Here is a 22,842-nt window from a genome sequence, read left to right on the forward strand (position 1 = left end):
ATTAAAAAAATCACATTGGGAGAAATTCAGTAAAGCTACTGTGCCACTTTACAGGTGTTAATCCCTCTTGTTAATGTATTGCTCCAGATTCATGAAGCACATGCAACCCTTCTGGTTATGATATTGACTTGTGCTCCAAATTAAGGAATGCACCACTTCACATTGTGCATCTTTTTCAAAATAAAATACTGACAGTTTGTGACTTACGAAAGTGGAGCTAATTAAGACAAACTCTTTTGCAAAATCTGTGTGTTTCTCTCTACACCAAAAGTGTCTTGTGCATTTCCAAAAGTGGTGCAGCATGAACCAATTTCAGGTACAGGTTCTAGACCGATACATGAATTTGGAGCATGGACCACTTTTAGAATGCACTTAAAGGACTTTTGCAAAATCTGTCTGCGCCAGTCTTTATGAATTCAAGAGATTACCTTTACATATGACAAAATGAAAATGCACCAATTAAAGTGAAGGTATTTTTTTTTTTTTGTACTTATCCTGCCTATAATAGCCTGGCATATGAAAAGTTTGCTGGAAGGGCTGCTGGGACAAGAAGTCCAGGAAATTGTGAATTACCATTACTTCCTGACTTGGATATAGATTAGGTAGGGGGTACAAATGTCCCATGATGTGAAGAAGTCCCCTCTTACACAGTTGTCACTGGAATAGGTGTTCATATTGGAGTATTTCCCCTCACCAGTTCTGGTATCAACCATAAAATATTAGATTTGCTATTACTTTCTGTCCTGGTAGTAATGACTACTAAAGTAACACTTGGCTAGAAACAAGTTTTAATACAGAACCCATTGTTTCTGCCTGTTATGCAAATTTATGAGCATAAATGACAGGCGTGAAACATGTATCAAAAACAAACAACTGGGCACTAATGCCCTCAACCAACATAGGATAAACAAGAGTGAAGGCAGGCAATCCCACATCTGCTCCAATGACCAATCTGGAGTATGTAGTCAAAAGAAAAGCATAAAAAATCAGAGCGCTCGTGGCAAATGTCCAGAATAAAAAACAATAATATTCATGACCAGAAGACAATATAAAACAGTTTAATGGAGCAATAAAAGCAAGAATCACCATAAGGATGTATCCATGAATGGATACATGCTTCTTTGTGTTCCACTGAGGTAATTTCCGGTACGCCGTGATGTCACTTTCGGTGTGCGATCTCCGGCAACCGAGGAGGTCCATCCTGCTCCTCCTATCCCTCCTGTGGGGTTTCTTTAGACCCCTGGCCTTGGACACCTGTACATCATCTGTTGTGGCTCTCACCTTCCATGTACAGAGCTCACCATCCAGGCTCTCCATTGCTATGTCTACAAAACACTAAGCCGCTCCCCATCATTCCTTCAGTCGATGGTTTGCACCGATCCCTGTATGACATCCATTCATGGATACATCCTTATGGTGATTCTTGCTTTTATTGCTCCATTAAACTGTTTTATATTGTCTGCCGGTTATGAATATTATTGTTTTTTTATTCTGGATGTTCGCCACGAGTGCTCTGATTTTTTTATGTGAAACATCTATGAAGTTCTGAACTATGCAGCCAGAACAGTTGAAGTCAAGAGGTCCTAGAGAATTTCAGGTCCTGTTAGTGTGCCTTCACAACAGATCGGAAATCTGGATAAGATGCATTCCCTGGAATTCATAGAGTGTCATAGACACAGTGGAATAATGTCTGTCCTCCACAGGACAAATGTCTGCTTGCAAACAATTTATGTACCTATTAGAAATAGGTACATGAATTTGACTCATGGAGGCTTACACTGAGCCCAGAGTATCCATACCAGGCAACCTTGTCCTTAGTGCAGCTCAAAAACTGACCTACGGAGTTCCCTGCTTGGCCACTGGGCACCCACCAATTTGTTACTAGTGACCTCAGGAGCGCAATTGTGTTTTCTTTAGCACTACTGTTTTTCTGTTTGCTTGAAAGTTTTTCTACTATCAAAAGCTGCTAGATTCATGCTGGCCAAGTTAATCCTGGAAGTAGTTTTATTCAGCCAATGAGTACTGGTAGATTCATGTCAGATAAGTTAAATATCCAGCCGGCCACCAAGCACAGATTTTGCCCAGTTTATACTGGTGTAAACTTCAAACCCCAAATGCTATTATAACATAAATGCAATGTGTGTATACTAAAAACCCCTGGTTGGAAAGATGTCACTTTCTCCCCAGGAAGTCCAAAATTAATATTTATACTGGTGTTCTCTTAGCAACAGACCTGTGTTTCTGGACGTTTTCTCCAGTCATCCACAGCTGCTGGTGAAATCAGGCTTGATAATGAGGTCTTTCTAGTCAGCCAATGAGGGCATCACAAAGAACTCCACTATTCAGGACAGGCAAGTATGTTTTGGGATATGGAGTGAAAGGTCCAGAGTGGAGTTAGTTTTTTCTGTCCCTGTAGCTTATTGTTGTGAGTACCTAGCAGACGTTGCTGGACTGAGGTTTCCTCAGTTTGGTACATATATATGGTGTATAGCCCCGGTCTGCGGCATGCCACAGCCACATGGACTGGGCTGTGGTAGGTAAAACAGTCGTCCACACACAGCCATCCTGTCTGCTGCAGCTAAGCTCTCTCCTTCCTTGGCTGTGGATGTGCAGAGTGGCATAACAGGGAGACTAGAGACAGAGAGCTGGTCAGAGACTGTAACAGGCTACTCTTGCAGCTATGGTCGGATGGGAGCCTACCCACTGCCTGGTTACAGAGACACTCTGACTGCAGTGCAGTCCGGGAAAGGAAGAGCCCACCCAGGAAACTGTAAAGGACTGCTGGGAGACTCCTAGAACTATGGGGGAATGAAGTCTCCAGTAGACACTCTCTATTAAGTAAAGTACAGTATGGAGTTACAAGTCCCAGGAGGGACAGTGTTCTGTGAGAGGAGAAAAAGGAAAATGAAACCCGGACTGGGGGAATCTTATGTGGGGAGTGAGAAGTGACAGTGTGCAGATAAGTCATAACACTGTTTATTGTGGTGTCAAAGTGGGACCTGTTGCTGCATGTGATTAGGAGCCACTGCTGTCTAAGAGATTGTGACTTGGAGGAGAGGGGCATTGCTGGCTTCAAGAGATCATTGCTACAACATCAGAGCTGCCACCAATGTCATTATTATACAGGATTTATATAGCAATAAAACTCACCAGAGCAATATGCTGATTATATGATAAACCGGCATATATCGCTTGTTGCTCTGGGAGCGATGGTCTGTGTGGTAACAGCAACACTTGAAACTTTAAAGGATGAACTCCAAGGGGTAATGATCTGCACGGCTGAATATCCACTCCAAAAACAAATTAGCATCCACATAGAGAGATGTCCAGACCGCCACTCAGAAGAAAAAAAATAAACACTCATGGTGTAGTATGTACTAAAAACATCAATACTTAATAAAAAATGCACTTACAAAAACAGGTTCCCAGACTGACACCAGTATAAACAGCATATTAGAACAACCAAGTCTCACAAACCCAGCCTGGCTCACACATGCGCCGTACAAGCGGACCGGGGGCGTGCTGACGTCACATCCAAAAGGCTCCGCTATGGAGATCTCTGCAGGAGTGGGCACTGACCCTAAGAAATTGGAAGCTGTCACCTCCTGGCCAAGACCAAGAAACGTGACTAAATTAATTTCTGAGGTTCTACTCTTATCAAAGATTTATAGATGGTTTTGCCAAGATAGCCTGACTCCTCAATGAGCTGAGGAGTGAGGATTGGCCCTGGCCCCTCCCCCTCTTCTCATTGGCTCACTGGCTGTGATTGACTGCCAATGGCTCCCGCTTTTGTCTCAGCTGAGGAGAGGGAGTCTCAGAATAACCGAGACTCCAGTGCACATCGTTGGATCGAGAGGGGGCTTAGGTATTAGGGGGGCTACTGCATCAAGAAGGTTTTTTACCTTCATGCATAGAATGCATGAATGTAAAAAAAATCCTTGAGCCTCTTGAAGTATTATTCAGGGGTTGGAAACAAAGAGGCTGACACCAGGATACCGTATGACACCAAGGCTCCCCCAAAAGAGTGGACCTAACTGATGTCAGAAGGAGTCCAAGTTTTATGTCTTTGGTTGCCTTTGGAGCTGAAGCTATTGGGGTACCCACTGCAGGTGTCCTTAAGCTCTACTGTAAATTCACTCAAGTGAGAGGTGGTGATCTATTTTATTAAGGAAACGATCAAGTGGAAGACCCTTTAGCAGTTTAACCCTGAAAGTCCTATAGAGTTGACCTTCAGTGCTAGTGAGCACTCCAAATGAAGCATGCCTGATCCACTATGAATGGGATCAATTACAGTTACTGTACAGGTGAAACACGAAAATTTTTTAAATTATTGTGCAAGAGTTCATTTATTTCAGTAATGCAACTTAAAAGGTGAAACTAATATATGAGATAGACTCATTACATGCAAAGCAAGATAGTTCAAGCCGTGATTTGTCATAATTGTGATGATTATGGCTTACAGCTCATGAAAAGCCCAAATCTACAATCTCAGAAAATTAGAATATTACATGCAATCAATAAAACAAGGATTGTACATAGAACAATATAACAATAAGCATGCATATGTACTCAGTACTTGGTTTGGGCCCATTTTGCAGCAATTACTGCCTCAATGCGGCGTGGCATGGAAGCTATCAGCCTGTGGCACTGCTGAGGTGTTATGGAAGACCAGGATGCTTCAATAGCGGCCTTCAGCTCTTCTGCATTGTTCGGTCTCATATCTTTCTCTTGGCAATGCCCCATAGATTCTCTATGGGGTTCAGGTCAGGCGAGTTTGCTGGCCAATCAAGAACAGTAATCCCACGGTCTTTGAACCAGGTTTTGGTGCTTTTGGCAGTGTGGGCAGGTGCCAAGTCCTGCTGGAAAATGAAGCCAGCATCCCATAAAGCTCATCTGCAGAAGGAAGCATGAAGTGCTCCAAAATCTCCTGGTAGACGGCTGCGTTGACCCTGGACTTAATGAAGCACAGTGGACCAACACCAGCAGATGACATGGCTCCCCAAATCAACACAGACTGTGGAAACTTCACACTGGACTTCAAGCATCTTGCAGTGTGTGCCTCTCCATTCTTCCTCCATACTCTGGGTCCTTGGTTTCCAAATGAGATGCAAAAGTTGCTCTCATCAGAAAAGAGGACTTTGGACCACTGAGCAACAGACCAGGTCTGTTTTTCTTTAGCCCAGGTAATACGCTTCTGATGTTGTTTATTGTTCAGGAGCGGCTTGACAAGAGGAATACGACATTTGAAGCCCATGTCCAGGATCCGTCTATGTGTGGTGGCTCTTGATGCACTGACTCCAGCCTCAGTCCACTCCTTGTGAAAGTCCCCAACACTTTTGAATGGCCTTTTCCTGACAATCCTCTCCAGGCTGCGGTCATCCCTGCTGCTTGTGCACCTTTTTCTTCCACATAACTTTCTATTAATGTGCTTTGATACAGCACTTTGGGAACATCCAACTTCTTTTGCAATTACCTTTTGAGGCTTTCCCTCCTTATGGAGGGTGTCAATGATGGTTTTCTGCACAACTGTCAGGTCAGCAGTCTTTTCCATGATTGTGATTCCTACTGAACCAGACTGAGAGACCATTTAAAGGCTCAGGAACCTTTTGCAGGTGTTATGGCTTAATTAGCTGATTAGAGTGGGACACTTTGAGCCTAAAATATTGCACCTTTTCACAATATTCTCATTTTCTGAGATTGTGGATTTGGGGTTTTCATGAGCTGTAAGCCGTAATCATCACAATTATGACAAACCACGGCTTGAACTATCTTGCTTTGCATGTAATGAGTCTATCTCATATATTAGTTTCACCTTTTAAGTTGCATTACTGAAATAAATGGACTTTTGCACAATATTCTAATTTTTTTTAGTTTCACCTGTATGTGATTTTGCATTTCTGGGTAAGGGATGCACACCCTCCCGCACCACCATTCGCGGATGTCAATCACCGGGTCCCAGACGGTAATTACCCACCGGCGCCCGGTGATTACCGCCAATCACCGACAGGAAAGAAGACTGTTTTGTTTACAGTCTCCCTCCCTGTCAGCTCAAGCGCACTGCTTGGGATGGCTGTCTGTGCATAGCCATACTGATCAGTGTGCTTACAGTAAAACACTCCCAGCACATAGTTAACCCTTTGATTGCCCCTCACATTAACCCCTTCCTGCCCAGTGCCAGTACGCTTTTTTTTTTTTTGGTAGCACTGATCACTGTATTGGTGTCACTGGGGATATCCGTGACACCAAGTTAGTTTTCCCCCCAGTGTCAGAATGTCGGCCGCAGTCCCGTTAAGTCGCTGATCGCCGTCATTACTAGTAGAAAAAAAATCCCAGTATCTATCCTGCCTTTTTTAACCACCTTCAGGCCGGTATATAGTAATATGATGGTCGCAAGGTGGTTCACTCGTTCTGGGAGGACGTCATATGACGTCCTCCAATTCTCACCATGCATCCGTGGCTAAGCGAGAGCGCAGCGTCCCTCGGACACAGCGGATCACCGATCACAGAAAGACCTGAAGATGTCGGCTCGGTCATGTGATCAGCTGTGTCCAATCACAGCTGATCACATGTAAACAGGGAAATCGCATTTCTCTCCTCTCGAGTTGTCACGCTGACAGCTCGAGAGGAGAGCCGGTAATCGGCTTTCCGTGGAGGGGACATGTACACTGATCATCAGGGCACTGATGATCAGTGTGCCCTGATGATCAGTGAAGCCCCAGCAGCGCCACCTGTCAGTGTCCATCAGAGCCTTCTGTCAGTGGCAGTGCCCATCTGTGCCACATATCAGTGCCTACCACTGCACATCAATGCCACATAGTGTCCATCTGAGCTGCCTTTCAATGTCACCCATCAGTGCCCGTCAGTGCTGCCTATCAGTGCCATGTATCAGTGCTGCCTTTCAATGCCCATCAGTGATGCTTGTCAATGCCCATCAGTGCCTCCTCATCAGTGCCACCTATCAGTGTCCATCAGTGCAGCCTCATTAGCGCATATCAGTGAAGGAGAAAAATCACGTATTTACAAAATTTTATAACAAAAACTAGGAAAAAAATTTTTTTTTTTTTTTGCAAAATTTTCAGTGGTTTTTGGTTTAAGAAAAAATAAAAACTCAGAGGTGAATAATACCACCAAAATAAAGCTCTGTCACAAAAAAATGATAAATATTTCATATGGGTACAATGTTGCATGACCGCGCAATTTTCATTCAAAGTGCGACAGCGCTGAAAGCTGGAAATTGGCCTGTGCAGGAAGGGGGTATAAGTGCCCTGTAGGCTTGTGGTTAAATGCTATAACTTTCATGTATACCAATTAATTTACACGTATTGGGATTTTTTTTTTTTTAGCAAAGACATGTCGCAGAATACATTTTGGCCTAAATTTGACAAAATTTAATTTTTTTTTTTACTGGACATAATAGCAAAAAGTCCACAATATTGTTTTTTTCCCTCAAAATTGTCACTTTTTTGCATATAGCGCAAAAAATAAAAACCGCACAGGTGATCAAATACCAAAGAAAGAAAGCTCAATTCGTGAAAAAAAAAGGATGTCAATTTCAATTGGGTGCAGCATTGCATGACCGCGCAATTGTCAGTTAAAGTGACGCAGCGCCGTAACGTAAAAAATGGCCTGGTCAGGAAGGAGGGTAAATCGTAAGGAGGGCAAGTGGTTAAACTCTGCAAAAACACGCTACAAACATGCATGAAAGAGAACTGAAGGAGCCTAGCTTGCTACATAGCAGTGCTTGCATGTGTTACAAAAAAAGTAAAATAAAAAAACTTTTTTTTCCATTCCAATGCCCCAAAAATGTGCATGAACGCATGCAAGAGTGTGTAAATGCAACTTAGTGAAGAAAATAAATTGAAATAAATAAAATCCACACGTGCTTTGCGCAGTTAAGGCAGAGATTGGGGGTACTGAGCCCTCCGTGCGTCCATTCTACACCAAATGGGGTGTCCTATGGTATGCAGGGATGATTGTGGGGGTCAGTCTCTGTGACATGATGTCTCCAGAGGAGGAAGACTCTTTCCTGTGAGCCGATGTGACAACGATCCCACCCTGACATGAGGATGACGTAGGGGTGTCACCCCTCCATGAGATGAGCCCCGAGGAGATCCCAGCCCACCATCATCCGGGATGTGATCTCTGTGTACACACCGCCACGGTGGCAGCCATATGTGCTCCGTGCAGATCCGCATGTCCCCACAGCGCCCCTCCCCGTCCGCCTCCCGTACAGGCCGCAGCCCGCCGCTCTCCTGAAGAGGATCACTGCTCCGTGCCGGCCTGTGTACGGGGCTGAGCCACATGAGAGGTGAGTGATGGGTCGTGGCACACTACAGACCGGGGACCTGCCTGGGCCTGGCTTCCTGTCCCCCATGTCTGTGCTGTCTATCAGAACATCTCTGCCGGTGTCCATAGACATGGCTACAAGCTGCCATAGACTTCTGTCTGCTGGGAAAGCCCAACTCCTGGCAAAACTTTGCTTTTGTTTGATGCTGGATAATGTGGGAGGGTTGGAGTCTCTGTCAGGTTTTAGGCCTCATTCACAATGACTGCATTCACATTTTGCGTAGCTGGAACTCGCCGTTTACGGTGGGCAATTTTCATCACCCAATAGAAGCTCCTGCTGCTTTATGGACAACGAGCCGAACACAATTTTTAAAGGCGTGTTTTGCGGTTTGACAGCTGCGGCAAAATTGTACAGCATTTGGGGCGACATTTAGAATTAATGGCACCCAAACATGCGACACGCAATTAGAATCCCTGTCAATCTTTACTTTCACCATCTGTGTCCCATTGCAGAGCTGTCCCTTCACTTTGTGTCCCATAGCCAAACAGGAAGTACAAGGAAATCCCTGCAAATGGAATCCCTTGGGGACCCCCCAGGTCACTAGAGCTAGTGTCCCCACAGGAAGATTTCCCCTCTATTACTTGTCTGGGGACATCCCAAAATGTGGGATTTTCTTTTACTTTCAATGATAATGGTAAACAGGACAAATAGGGTGAACCTCACTAACGGGGGGCACAGACCTCAATAAAAACTGATGGGGGTTCTAAGCCTTCTCCAGTCTATCCAAAATTTAAAAAGTTTTGCCTTTAGTTATACTTTAACCGCTTCCACATCGCTGCATAGCAGATATACTGCGACACGGCGGCACCTGTGTGCAAAATCCCATATATATACTTAGAATGAATGGCACCCAAACATGCGTCACGCGGTTTGCAGTGATTGCTACATGATTTGGGACCACAAGCCAAATCTCCCCGATTTTGCCCACAGTTCCCAATCACCAAGTGTGAATGGGGCCCCACAGATGGCAGAAATCACAGATGTCTGTGAATAGCTGCGTTCGATCAGCCTGGACCAAGCAATGACAGGCTGGGAGGAGCTGCAAATGTCTGTATATATCTGCACGATTTTTATAATTATACAGGATTTATATAGCGCCAACAGTTTGGTCAGCGCTTTACAATATAACAGGAGACAATACAGTAACAATACAAGAGGGATTGGAGGGCCTGATCCTTGGAGTTTACATCCAGTGATGACAATCAGATGACTGGCCCCGCACTCAGTCTGTTCCTAACCGCAGGTAACCCCTGGATGTACGGATACATGGGGACAGCAGCAGCTCCTTTCAGCCTGTCATTGCTTCATCCAGGTGTCAGAACACGTCTGAGCTCATCCCTGTGTAGGACATGCCAGGCGAGTGGTTCTTCCCGGGACATGCACGGCGAGGAATTCCTTTTGGCACTCCTTTCCATTACAGCACATACCTTGCTGTGCATTATGCTTTGTGTTAAAGTATAACTAAGCCCGGGTTCACACTTCTGCGCAGGGGCAGACTGACAACTCATGGGGCCCTCGGGCAATAGGGGATCATGGGGCCCCTGTGTCCTTGCCCAAACTCAAAAAAGCCTATGAAAAAGGTACCAGGGGCATCTCATGGGGCCCCCTACTGACCCCGGGCCCTCGGGCAGTGCCTGAGTTTCCAAATGGTCAGTCCCCCCCTGCTTTTGCGGTGCGGCATATCGCATGTAATTCGCACAGGAACTGCACCACATTCCTGTACAAATCACATGTGAATTCTGAAGTCCTGTTTAGCCATTTTGTATGGCTCAAATCGCACCACATCAGCACCTAAAACATGCAGGACCCTTTTTTTTGCTCCACACTAGAATCGGATCACGTGGGTATTCACACCTATGTGATCCGATTCTGCACATCGTACCACGTTTTGCGGACCGATTTTGGGGTGTTGTTAACATACACACCCTCAGCGGTTCTCATGAACGGGATTGTGATGCGGTGTGGAATTTGCACAGAAACCACTGGAAATTCCTCACCGCATCAGTGTGAACCCAGGATTAAGGCAAACTTTTTTTTTTTTTCTAGTGTTGGATAGGGTGCAGAGGGATTAGAACACCTGTCAGATTTTTGTTGCCTCTGTCCCCATTAGGGAGATTCACCCTCTCTATTAGTCCTGTTTACCATTATCATTAAAAGTAAAAGAAACCTCAAACTTTGGGTTGTCCCCAGAAAAGTAATAGGAAACTTCCCAATGGGGACGCTAGATCTGTTGACCCAGTGGTCCCCAAGGAATGTCCTTAAAAAAAAAAAAATCTCCCTGCAAGGTAAGAGCATAATTTGCTAGTATAAATCACATACTAGCATATTATCAAAGACTTACCTCAAACCGAAGCCCTCCAGTGGAGAGATGTCACGGGTCTTCACTCAGTCTTCCTTCCGGATTCGTGAGCTGCAGCCATTTGATTGTCCGAGCCGTGATGTCGTCACTCCCGCGCATGCGTAAAGGGAGTTGCGGGTGCGGCATGGCTCTCTCAATGGACGGTGTGCCATTGAGAGCGCAGTGCACATGCACCGGTGAGGTTACCGACACTTGTACAATAAATATCTTCTAAACGGTGCACGTTTAAGGGATATTTACGGTACCTATAGGTAAGCCTTTTTAAAGTCTTACATGTAGGTTAAAGATGCAAAATAGAGTTTACTTCTACTTTAATTTGCAGGGATCCTCTCACTTCCTGTTTTGGCTATGGGACAGGAAGTGAAGGTAAATTTCCCCAATGGGACACAGATTGCAAAAAAAATAAAATGACGGATTATAACCCTCCCACTCTATCCAAACTGAAGTAAAAAGTTTTGCCTATAGTTCTACTTTAAAGTGCGTTGCAGTTAGGAAGTCCATACATTTGAACAGGCTACCAACACACCATTATAGACTTAATTTTTCCTAGCACACACCAACACATAAACTTTTTGAATCTTTGGCTACAGTGACATGTCGGGTTTAAAGTGTAACTGAAGGCAAAACATTTTTTTTTTTTTTTTGGATATAATGGAGAGGGATTAGAACCCCTGTCAGTTTTCATTGCTGTCTGTGGATCCCTTTGGGGAGATTCACCCTCTCTGTTTGTCCTGTTTACCATTATTGTTGAAAGTAAAAGAAAAATCCAAATTGCGGGTTGTCCCCAGATCAGTGATAAAGATCAAAACTGACAGGTGTTCTAACCCCCCTTACTTTATCCAAAACGGAAAAAAGAAAAGTTTTGCCTTCAGTTAAATTCAAGCAGAACTATCACATGTCCGTTTACATCTCCCTACCCATAGACAACAATGGGTAGTCTGTTCGGGTCTGCCTAAAAAATGGATAGATGGACCCAATTGGTCCACCCATGTGAAAGGGCCCTTTGGCCCCGTTCACACCTGAGCAAGACAGAAACAAGTATTTCTGCAAATGTGCAAAAAATGTGCTAAATGTGGCATGCCACGCACTTGCCATTATTTGTTAATGGCCCCCCTAATGTGGGTAGCAGTTGTGCATTTTTCCGGGCAACAAAACATTTTAAAAATACGCAGCACAAAACTCGCTTAGTTCAGTGCCAAGATTTGGTACATGAGCTTCTTTAGTTTGTTTTTGGAGCGGAGGGAGGCCCATTCAAATAAATGGTACCCTTTCCTTTATATTGTAAGCTCCATGAGCAAGGCCCTCCTATTCCTTCTGTATTGACTTGTATTGTAATTGTACTGTCCCCCTATTTATTGTAAAGCGCTGCATAAACTGTTGGCACTATATATATCCTATATATTCATTGACTTAAACCCAAAAACCCACAATTATAGTGAAAAGATCAAAACCCAAAGAGATTACCCAAAAAATAAAAAATATCAAATATATATAAAAGAACAAAAATAAATAAAGTGCCAATATGCAAAGTGTCCAAATAATGTGTCCAAAGATCAATTTCTTGATAGGAAGACGCTTCCTACTCCACTGAAGAAGATGCAAATCAATCACAGGTGCTCTTCAAATACCTCAAAAAACAAAATCTCAACATAGTATATTACCTTTTAAATCCCAGAACTAACGTGCCACACGTGTATCATGCAAAAAAAAAAACACTCCAGTGTCACAGCACTCATGTGAGAGAAAAAAAAAAATTTAAATTTTATAAATATCACTGCAAACTATATATAAAGTGCATAATTACCCTAAAACAAACAAATTCCAGCTTGTAATCAACCACATATGTACAGAGTGTCCTTAGATTGGTATCCTCTTGTTCCTCAGGACCTCACAAACAGACCAGGAATCAGTATGTGAATTATAATCATATATAAAATTTATTGTAGCCACTTACATATAAAAACGATAAGATCAGCAAGACAGCATCCAACTCCTCATGCCCAGTATGCGATCCCCTTTCCGTGTGTAGAGGGTCTCCCGATCACCAGGTAATTCCCCCTTGCTACTCCTATCCAGCACTATCACTTTGTAGCTCTGGGGGACACATGAGTGCCGTGACACTGGAGTGTTTTTTTTTTTGCATGATACACGTGTGGCACTTTAGTTCTGGGATTTAAAAGGTAATATACTATGTTGAGATTTTGTTTTTTGAGGTATTTGAAGAGCACCTGTGATTGATTTGCATCTTCTTCAGTGGAGTAGGAAGTGTCTTCCTATCAAGAAATTGATCTTTGTTTGGACACATTATTTGGACACTTTGCATATTGGGACTTTATTTAATTTTGTTCTTTTATATATATTTGATATTTTTTATTTTTTGGGTAATCTCTTTGGGTTTTGATCTTTTCACTATAATTGTGGGTTTTTGGGTTTAAGTCAATGAATATATATTTTATTAGTACTTCAGGGGAAGGATATTGATATGACTTTAAGGGATTTTTGAGGATTTTATATATATATATGTGTGCTGATTTATACTTATACTATATATATCCTGTTTATTAATAACAATGTTACCGCTTAAAAAAAAAACAACACACACAAAATAAAAGTGTGAATGGGGTCTTAGTCACAGATTCAGGATAAGCATGCTGTAAAAAGGGTCAAAATTCCTTATGTCTCTATACTTGTTCTAGGTTGGTGACTCGGAAAGTATTGAAGCCAAAGCTGAGCTATGGTAGTATCGTAGTACAGTGATGTCTGTTAGGTGCAGTGTGTTAATGAGCCCCAGTGATAACTATACGTCCTCCTGCACACTGGACGTTTTTACAACTGCTGTTTTTTGTTTTGACATTTTTTCTACAGCCATTAAACTCCCCAGCATGTTATCCTATGTGTCCATGCACACAGACTGTAATCAACGTTTTTTGGCAGGGGTGTTTTTTGCCTGGAAAACAAATAGAACTAGTGGGTTTCTAGAGGAGTTTTTAGCTGTAAAACACTCTAATGCTGAAAAAATGTGGTAAATCACAGCAAACCAGCGTTTTTGGATGTTTTTTGGGAGCCAAAAAACCTGCTAAAAAACACAAAAAAGTGGCTAAATGCTAATGCAAAAACACGAAAAAAACGCTGAAAAACTCACATTTTTAATGTGATTATACGCAGCTAACGTTACCAGCGTTATTAAAACGCCCCGTGTGCATGGAGCCTACAAATAGACATTTTCAGTTTCACACAGTTTTTGATTGCAAGAATGAATGACATGGCCAAAGAACTCTACCACCAACAACCTTGTCTGTTTCAAGTCTTTTTGATGGAAATTGTTGGTGGTAGTTCTTTGGAAGCTTCCTAGGAGAGGTTGAAGTCTAAAACTGACATGTCTCTGAGCAACATAAGTGTGGTTATAAACCTAAAACTGTCATCTGATTTAGCTGAATTTGATGATAATTCTCTTTCCTCTTAGTTAAAGTGGGACTTCACCTGAAAAAGGAAATTCTTCTTTTTCTCCACCTCCCTCCTCCTCTAACACTTTCAAAGGTTTTTTTGTTTTAAATTTCTTACCTAGGTGATCCAAGCAGATTTTCATTTCCCCACTTCCTGCCCGCAACCTACTGGAACACGTCACAGGTCCTAGGAGGCTGCGGGTCTTTTCTCAAAGTACAGTGCGACTTTTGCACGTGCAGTAAGGAGCCTTCTGTGAGGCCACAGCCGAGTCTTTCACATCCAAGATGGCTACGCCGGGGACCTGGACTGTTAGGTGCATGTTTATTAAAAGTCAGCAGGTACAGTATTTGTAGGTGCAGACTTTTATTTTATTTCTTTCCCAGACCACATCCATATTCACCTTGTGCTCATGTCATGCCAAATTCATAGCTTGAATATGATTTCTTGGGTGTCCTGAGCATTCACATTTATTGCCTAAGGCTTGAAAAAATGACATTTTCAGGTGGTCAAAGCATTTGTTTGTATCTGACTGTGTTCTGGTGTCTATGGCCAGCTCAACCAACACCTTGATTTTTGACACATATTAGTATTATTGACGATTTTGTGATGTTTTGTTTCTAGATTGACTTACAAGCTCACTAACCAGTAGCTGATGGACCACTGGTAGTTTGCTATTTTCCAGTTGTGTTCTTGTGCATTTATGGTACCGTTGCTTAGTCTCATACACAAGTGACATGCCTCCAGTTAGTAATTAAACAGTTCCTAAACTAGAATCTGCATTGATCTGAAATGTGCAACATTCACAAATATGTGAGCCACATCCTATTCACGTCAGCAGAATAAAGGGGAGGTCCACCAACCACCCTGTACATTCTTAATAATAATCTCAAATATCCTTCTTAGTTAAGTTGCATACTTGTGAAGATTTTTAGTAGCTGCGCTGTAAAACAAGGAAGTACGTTTGCGTGCCAGCATGTGTTTTTTTTTTTTTTTGTAGTTAACAGGAAATAACTTTTTTTTAGATATCGGCACAAAAAAATACAGAATATATTGTAAAATTGTAGCAAAATACATTTCCCTGTAGTTATGAGACAGATGTGACTTTTTTTTTTTAAAATAGAGAATTTAGTCTTTTCGAGTGCTGAAAGTTTTTTCTATTTTTGCTGGGTAGGTGGGGAAAATGTGAACAATGTCCTATGACAAAGTGGCAGTCTTGTTGAACGGGTTTGTACATGTGTATTTTCTCACTATGAGTCACAGTTGCTTAGAACAGACTACAAGATGTAACCACAGATGGCTGTAAGTGACATTATATTAACTGCACATGAATTATTCTAAGTTTTTGTTTTTATTGTTTGAGTAGTTCTGCTTGTCACGTGATGTCTACTACTTTTATTCTGAAGTACTAAACTGCCACACAGGCTGACACTCCAGGCTCCCGAGTTTATGGAAGGATTGTGTTGCTCTCTTGGAGTCTTACTAAGGTTGTCAGCCCTGTCGCAGACGAATGTCAGCTGGAATTTGGTTGCTGTCAACAACAGGATAGCTCCTCATAAATTAGCTCTCTGATATTAACAGAGGTTTTCTTTTCCAGGGGGATGCACGTGTTGGCCTCACACGGCCTCAGATGCTATGGAGGAGCCAGCATGGACAATAGCTGTAGCTGAATAACCTAACATGGGTTTGCGATTCATTGCTGGGGTATTCCATCTCCCCACAGCGGTCCTCTATGGCTCCTTGTCGTTTTTCCTTTCCGTCCTGCACAATGTTTTCCTTTTGTATTATGTGGACACTTTTGTTTCGGTTTACAAGATCGACAAGTTGTCTTTCTGGATTGGAGAGGTAAGCTGCGATGACCTACTATTGTGTTTATGGCGTAGCAGTGGAGAGAGAAATATTTTGCCGTGACTCATAACAGCAGACTCCACCTCCGCAACATCGCCAAAATCCGCACGTTCCTAACCCCAGAAACCACTAAACAGCTCATCCACTCCCTCATCATATCACGACTCGACTACTGCAACTCCCTCCTCACTGGCCTGCCTCTCCGCTGGCTATCCCCGCTTCAGTCAATCCTGAATACGGCTGCCAGACTCATTCACCTTTCCAACCGCTCCGTTTCCGCCACCCCCCTCTGCCAATCCCTCACTGGCTTCCGGCAACGGATCAAATTCAAAATCCTAACATTGACGTACAAAGCTGTCCACCATACTGCCCCAAACTACATCACCGACCTAATATCCAAGTACCACCCAACACGCACACTCCGCTCCTCACAAGACCTCCTTCTCTCTAGTTCCCTGGTCTCCTCCTCCTATGCCTGCCTCCAGGACTTCTCCAATGTGTCACCCATCCTCTGGAACTCCCTGCCCCAACCCATCAGATTATCACCTACCCTTCTCTCCTTTAGGCGCATCCTGAAAACCCATCTCTTCAGGGAAGCCTACCCCACCCCCTGCTAACTTGCCAACCTCCTCCACTCTTCCTACCACTCCATCCCCCACAGCTATCTCCTCCTGTGCCACCATCCCCTCCCTCCTAGATTGTAAGCTCGAAAGAGCAGGGCCCTCGATCCCCTCATGTGTTGCATTGTATTGTTGTTCTGTCACATGTTCTGTCCCCCTTTGTAATGTACAGCGCTGAGTGAACTATTGGAGCTTTATAAATACTGTATAATAATAATAATGACACCGGATATAGGGTATACCAATTTTCCTTTTGACTTTTCATAAGAATTTTCTTTGGCCAGTTTAATGGATGGCTTACAATAGTGTGTAAAGCAGCTGCAGTACATGTGAGGCCAGGACTCCTGACTGATGGGTGGCTTATGAAGCTGTATAGCAGTAACATTGCATGTAAGGCTCAGACTCATCACCAATGGATGATTTCAAAACCTGTATAGCCTTAGCAGTGCATGTGAGGCCCAGACATATGACTAACTGATGGCTTACAATGGGGTGTTTCTGGACCCTGTAACCCAGGGCATGTGTCTCAGGTCGTCTTAGATGGGATAGCCGCATTAGTTTCCTTTTTTAGGCTTGCTTTCCTCTAGTTTCATCTGGTGATCTGGCCATTAAGTCTGTTGTTTTTCAACAGAAAACTTTTGCAGTTACAGGAATAAGCTAAACCATTTATCACTGGCAGGGGTGCTTAATATTATCAGCTTATTTTTATGTAAATTCTTTATTCCTAAAGGAAAGAAACTGCTATATCTGATTATAAAGTATTATTCAATTTGCTACTGTATTCAAATCTGCTAGTACATCTAACACTTCTCTCCCCCCACACTCACAAAGTTTTTTTTTTTTTTTTTTACCTAAAAGTGGTTCTAAAGGCTGAAGGTTTTTTACCTTCATGCATTCTATGTGTGAAGGTAAAAGCTTCTGTGTACTGCTCTCTCCACAGCCCCTCTAATATTTACCTGAGCCCCCTCTCGATCCAGTGATGTGCATGAGAGCATAGGCTGTCCCGGTTCTCTCTCTCCTCATTGGCTTAGACACAGCAGTGGGAGCTATTGGTTGGCTGTGTGCAAAACTATTGCATGGAGCTGGTAGTTATGACGTGTTTATTATTTAAAGAAAAAAAATTACCGTATTTTCCAGCGTATAAGACGACTTTTCAACCCCTGAAAATCTTCTGAAAAGTCGGGGGTCGTCTTATACGCCGGTGCAAGCTGGTGTCAGGGCGGCACTTTTTCGAGGGGCGGCGCGGCGCCGCCCCCCCTCCTCCTCCAACGGACACTAAGTGCAGGGGTGGGCAGAGGGGCTGCTGTACCTTACCTGGCTCCGGTCCCACGACGATCCGGTCCAGGAAGCGCGGCTGCTCCTTCTTTCAGTTCGGCCGCTCGATGGTCACACGGCCGCTCGGCTCCGCCTCCTCACCGGTGATTGGGCGCCAGCACTCGAAAGGCACACAGGCGACCAATCACCGGCGAGGAGGCGGAGACGAGCGGCCCCACGAAAATCGAGCGGCCGAACTGGAAGAAGGAGCAGCCGCTCCTCTCCCCCACTGACACCAACGATGAGGCCCTGTTCCTCCCCCACTGACACCAATGATGAGGCCCTGTTCCTCCCCCACTGACACCAATGATGAGGCACTGTTCTCCCCACTGATACCAATGATGGGGCACTATTCTCCCCACTGATACCAACGATGGGGCACTATTCCTCCCCCACTGACACCAACGATGGGGCACTATTCCTCCCACTGATACCAACGATGGGGCACTATTCCTCCCCAACTGACACCAACGATGGGGCACTATTCCTCCCCAACTGACACCAACGATGGGGCACTATTCCCCCCGCTGATACCAACGATGGGGCACTATTCCTCCCGCTGATACCAACGATGGGGCACTATTCCTCCCACTGATACCAACGATGGGGCACTATTCCTCCCACTGATACCAACGATGGGGCAGTATTCCTCCCCCACTGACACCAACGATGGGGCAGTATTCCTCCCCCACTGACACCAACGATGGGGCAGTATTCCTCCCCCACTGACACCAACGATGGGGCAGTATTCCTCCCCCACTGACACCAACGATGGGGCAGTATTCCTCCCCCACTGACACCAGCGATGGGGCAGTATTCCTCCTCCCCACTGACACCAACGATGGGGCGCTATTCCTCCTCCCCACTGACACCAACGATGGGGCGCTATTCCTCCTCCCCGCTGACACCAACGATGGGGCGCTATTCCTCCTCCCCGCTGACACCAACGATGGGGCGCTATTCCTCCTCCCCGCTGACACCAACGATGGGGCGCTATTCCTCCTCCCCGCTGACACCAACGATGGGGCGCTATTCCTCCTCCCCGCTGACACCAACGATGGGGCGCTATTCCTCCTCCCCGCTGACACCAACGATGGGGCGCTATTCCTCCTCCCCGCTGACACCAACGATGGGGCGCTATTCCTCCTCCCCGCTGACACCAACGATGGGGCGCTATTCCTCCTCCCCGCTGACACCAACGATGGGGCGCTATTCCTCCTCCCCGCTGACACCAACGATGGGGCGCTATTCCTCCTCCCCGCTGACACCAACGATGGGGCGCTATTCCTCCTCCCCGCTGACACCAACGATGGGGCGCTATTCCTCCTCCCCGCTGACACCAACGATGGGGCGCTATTCCTCCTCCCCGCTGACACCAACGATGGGGCGCTATTCCTCACACACTGACACTAATGATGGGGCACCATCATTGGTGTCAGTGGGAGGAATAGTGCCCCATCATTGGTGTCAGTGGATGAAATAGTGCCCCATCATTGGTGTCAGTGGGAGGAGTAGTGCCTCATCATTGGTGTCAGTGGGAGGAATAGCACCCCATCATTGGAATACCATACTGAAATAGCATACCATATTGAAATCAAATCTGATGTTTTTTCATTTTTATTTGGTGTGCGTTGGAAGAGGGGTAGTCTTATACGGCGAGTATAGCTCAAACCCTATATTTTAGCAGGAAAAGTAGGGGGTCGTCTTATACGCCAGAAAATACGGTAGTTACTTAATCACTTTAAGCACAGTTTTCAATCAACATGAGAGCCAAGGAACCAGCTGGAAGCTGATATGACATTATGAGATGTGCAGCTCAGGTATGCGGCTCATGGCAATCTCTCATTTCTTAAAATATTTTTGTACACTGACTACGTGGCAATAGCCAGGCTCACTGTCTTTTTTTTTTTTTTTTTTTTTTTTTTTCCTGAAATGGTTTTGTTTTACCTTTTGACTACATTCATAATGGTTTACTGTTATTTTATATATCTTTTTTTTTTTAACAAAAGTTTTATTGAATTAAAATACTTGATAAAAAGTTAATATTGCTGAACATGGAGGGAAAGCTACGGTTAAAGGTGATGTCCACTAAACATTTGATATTTCATTTATGGGCACCTAGTGCTTTGGGTAAATCACCTGATGGTTTCTTATTACTCAAAGGCTCCAGTAGTAAGAAATTCCTGCATTGGCTCCCAGCTTTGATCCGTTGACATTGGCGTGCAAAGCTGATGTCTTACTACTTCTGCTGCATTCTTTGAAATGCAAAATAAATGAATAAAAGAGAAGCACAAGGTGAGGGTGAGATTACCTAAAGGTGGGAATACACGATTAGAAAATAGACCGATCGGCCATCCAACCACTGAGAGGCGGTCGAAATTGTGGCCCACATTAACCAATCTAAAAAAATCGTTCGTCGGGCAATACGTAGTGTTGACATCCTCCGTACATGTGGAAGTGATGCAGTGTGCGTGTGACCTTGTAGCCACGCCCTTCCGGCCAAAACGAGTGATATACACAACAATTAACAGCAATGAGTAGAATATAGTTTATCACATTAACAATATACATAAATAGTGATACATAAAATATAATCTGCAGAATTCTGCTTTCATTATCTCATTAGGCCAATCTACTTTTAACATTTGGATTTTTCATTCGTGTTCACGAAGATTCCTTGGACATAAACATCCGGGTCATTTTCTGTTTCCACTCATGCGTGATAGCGCTTGATCGATTTTTTTCATACGACCGCATAGAAAATCGGTTGTTCGTATGCAAAACAACAACATTTTTCACTGTTGTTCAACCAGATTTTTTTGTTCACAATATCGTTATCGTTTAAAACATCCTGCTCATCAACAAAGAGAAAATCATTCGATCAGTGGTTCCACTAAATTTTTCGGACGATTTTCTTATCGTGTGTGCGGGGCATAAGGAAATAGCTGTGGCAATCTGAGGGACCTGGTAATTTGGTTGTGAAGACCTCACAGGTGGAGTCTGTGAGATACATGTGGAAACTAATAGGTAGACAGTTCTTCAGTATCCACCTAAAACTGAAATGTAGTTTGGGTGATTTTAGCTTTCAGAAATGTTGACATATCTCCAGGCTTTCAGTTTACATGCAAAAAAAGTAAAAAAAAGTGCTTATAAATCTTAAATTAGTACATGGGCTATGGGTAGGATTCTGGGATCCAACCTTTTGTACACCTTGTTGAAGCTATGCCTGGGATTAACTGACATCTCCAGCAACTATTAAGCTGTCAGTAAGTGTAGACTCTGCACCAGAACAGGACTATTAGTTCTTTTATTGTATGTAATTGTAGACCATTATTCATAGAGATTATGAAATGTACCACTGTATGTAAAGAAGTTCAATCATCCAGCCTGTTAACCTGTACTAGAAAATCATAGTATAAAATGTTATTGGTATCTAAAGCTAATGTCTACATATTTCTTTGTTGTCCAATTGTGTGATGTTCACCCACCATAATCAATGTTCCCTCCGTTTTGCAGACTGTATTTTTAATATGGAACAGCTTGAACGACCCCCTGTTTGGATGGTTAAGTGACCACATCTTTCTGAGCACAAAACAGTAAGTATGACAGCTTTGTAAAAGAAGCGCTAGTCAGGTTTTCCTTATGTAGTATACAGGTTGATACTAAATTTTGTTAAATATACGAGTTCCCCTTGGGAGATGTGCTCTGCGTCCCGCCAAAGTGTTGGTGTGATCAAACTATCTTTGATGTCAGTCTACACTTACTTTGGAGCTGCTGTCATGGAGTAAGCATCACATTACAAGGACAAAGCTTACTTCCTCTTTCATCTTTCCATCTCTGCCTCAGAAGTTTTCAGAGACTTTCAATCTATACAGATCAGTGCAGACGAGGAAGATTTCTCATATCCCATCACTAGCATGCCAAAAAGCCTGAGCTATATCTTACCGCTTGTTGTAAATGGGAGCAGGCTATCCTAACCAGATGTTACTCTGGTTCACACATATGCGTTTTGAAATTGCATTGCAATTTATGCATGCATTTCTGTGTGAATACCATTGTCGTTTCAGTATGGTGCGATTTTCAGTAGAGGTGCAGGGATGTTGGATTCCTATCGCCCGACGCCCGGGACATGTAGTTCCAGGCGCCGGGCAGGTAGATTCTTTCTACCTTTTAGCCCTGCTGCGGGCAAGTTGCAGGGCTCACCTGTCAGGAGAAGCAATCGGTGCCAGCCTCTCTGCACCCCCGGCGTGAGGTCTCCCGGGCTCCACTTGTTCATCTGTGGGCCCAGCTCGCCGTCGGCTAGAGAGGAGGGAGAAGAGCAGACAAGTCCGCTCCCCTCTCCTTCTTGTGCTGACCTGGAAGTGACGTTATGAAGTCTCTTCCAGGCGATGTGCACCACATTACATTCAGTGGAGCAGAGGGGAGACATCCAGGGTCTTTTAAACCTTGGATGTCTAAAAGAGAACTTGTCACCAAAAATCTTCACATAGGGAACTTTGTCCCCTATGTGATGATAAAAAAAAAGTAAAAAAAAAATATATATATATTTTTTTTTTTAATTGTAAAAAAATGAAAGTTACACCCAAGCACATACCATTTCCCCCCCCCCCTCCAAAAAAAATATTAAGGCCCCCACATATGAGCACGTACAAACGTAAAAGCACATGCTGGGGAGCCTACGCATGAAACCGTCAATTGTGATACATGTTACATATCGCCACACATGCCAAAATGAGAGCAATAATTCTAGCACCAGACCTCCGTAACACTAAACTGGTGACCTATAAGGAGCTTTAACCACTTGAGCTCCTGAGGATTTGCCCCCCTTAATGACCAGGCATTTTTTTGCTGTTTGGCGCTGCACTAATTCAAATGATAATTTCGCGGTCATGCAATGCTGTATCAAAACGAAA

General features: G+C 43.9%; 1 protein-coding gene across 2 annotated transcripts in view; it reads left to right on the forward strand.

The window, feature by feature from the left end:
- Window positions 1-8,084: 8,084 nt before the first annotated feature.
- The window catches only part of SLC68A1 (solute carrier family 68 member 1), a 39,641-nt gene continuing 24,883 nt past the window's right edge, over window positions 8,085-22,842 (forward strand). Inside the window, exons 1-3 of one of the 2 annotated variants that reach the window (XM_089683298.1) lie at window positions 8,085-8,308; window positions 15,745-15,992; window positions 21,446-21,525. In XM_089683298.1, coding sequence (XP_089539424.1) covers window positions 15,828-15,992; window positions 21,446-21,525 — 245 coding nt within the window. In that variant the 5' untranslated portion in view covers window positions 8,085-8,308; window positions 15,745-15,827. Of the gene's footprint in view, window positions 8,309-15,395; window positions 15,450-15,744; window positions 15,993-21,445; window positions 21,526-22,842 lie in introns of those variants that run through there. The other variant, XM_089683300.1, reaches the window with a different exon arrangement.

The sequence above is a fragment of the Staurois parvus genome, unplaced genomic scaffold (assembly GCF_062004578.1).
Source record: "Staurois parvus isolate SC_StPar_1 unplaced genomic scaffold, SC_StPar_1.0 ptg000303l, whole genome shotgun sequence".
Lineage (NCBI taxonomy): Eukaryota > Metazoa > Chordata > Amphibia > Anura > Ranidae > Staurois > Staurois parvus.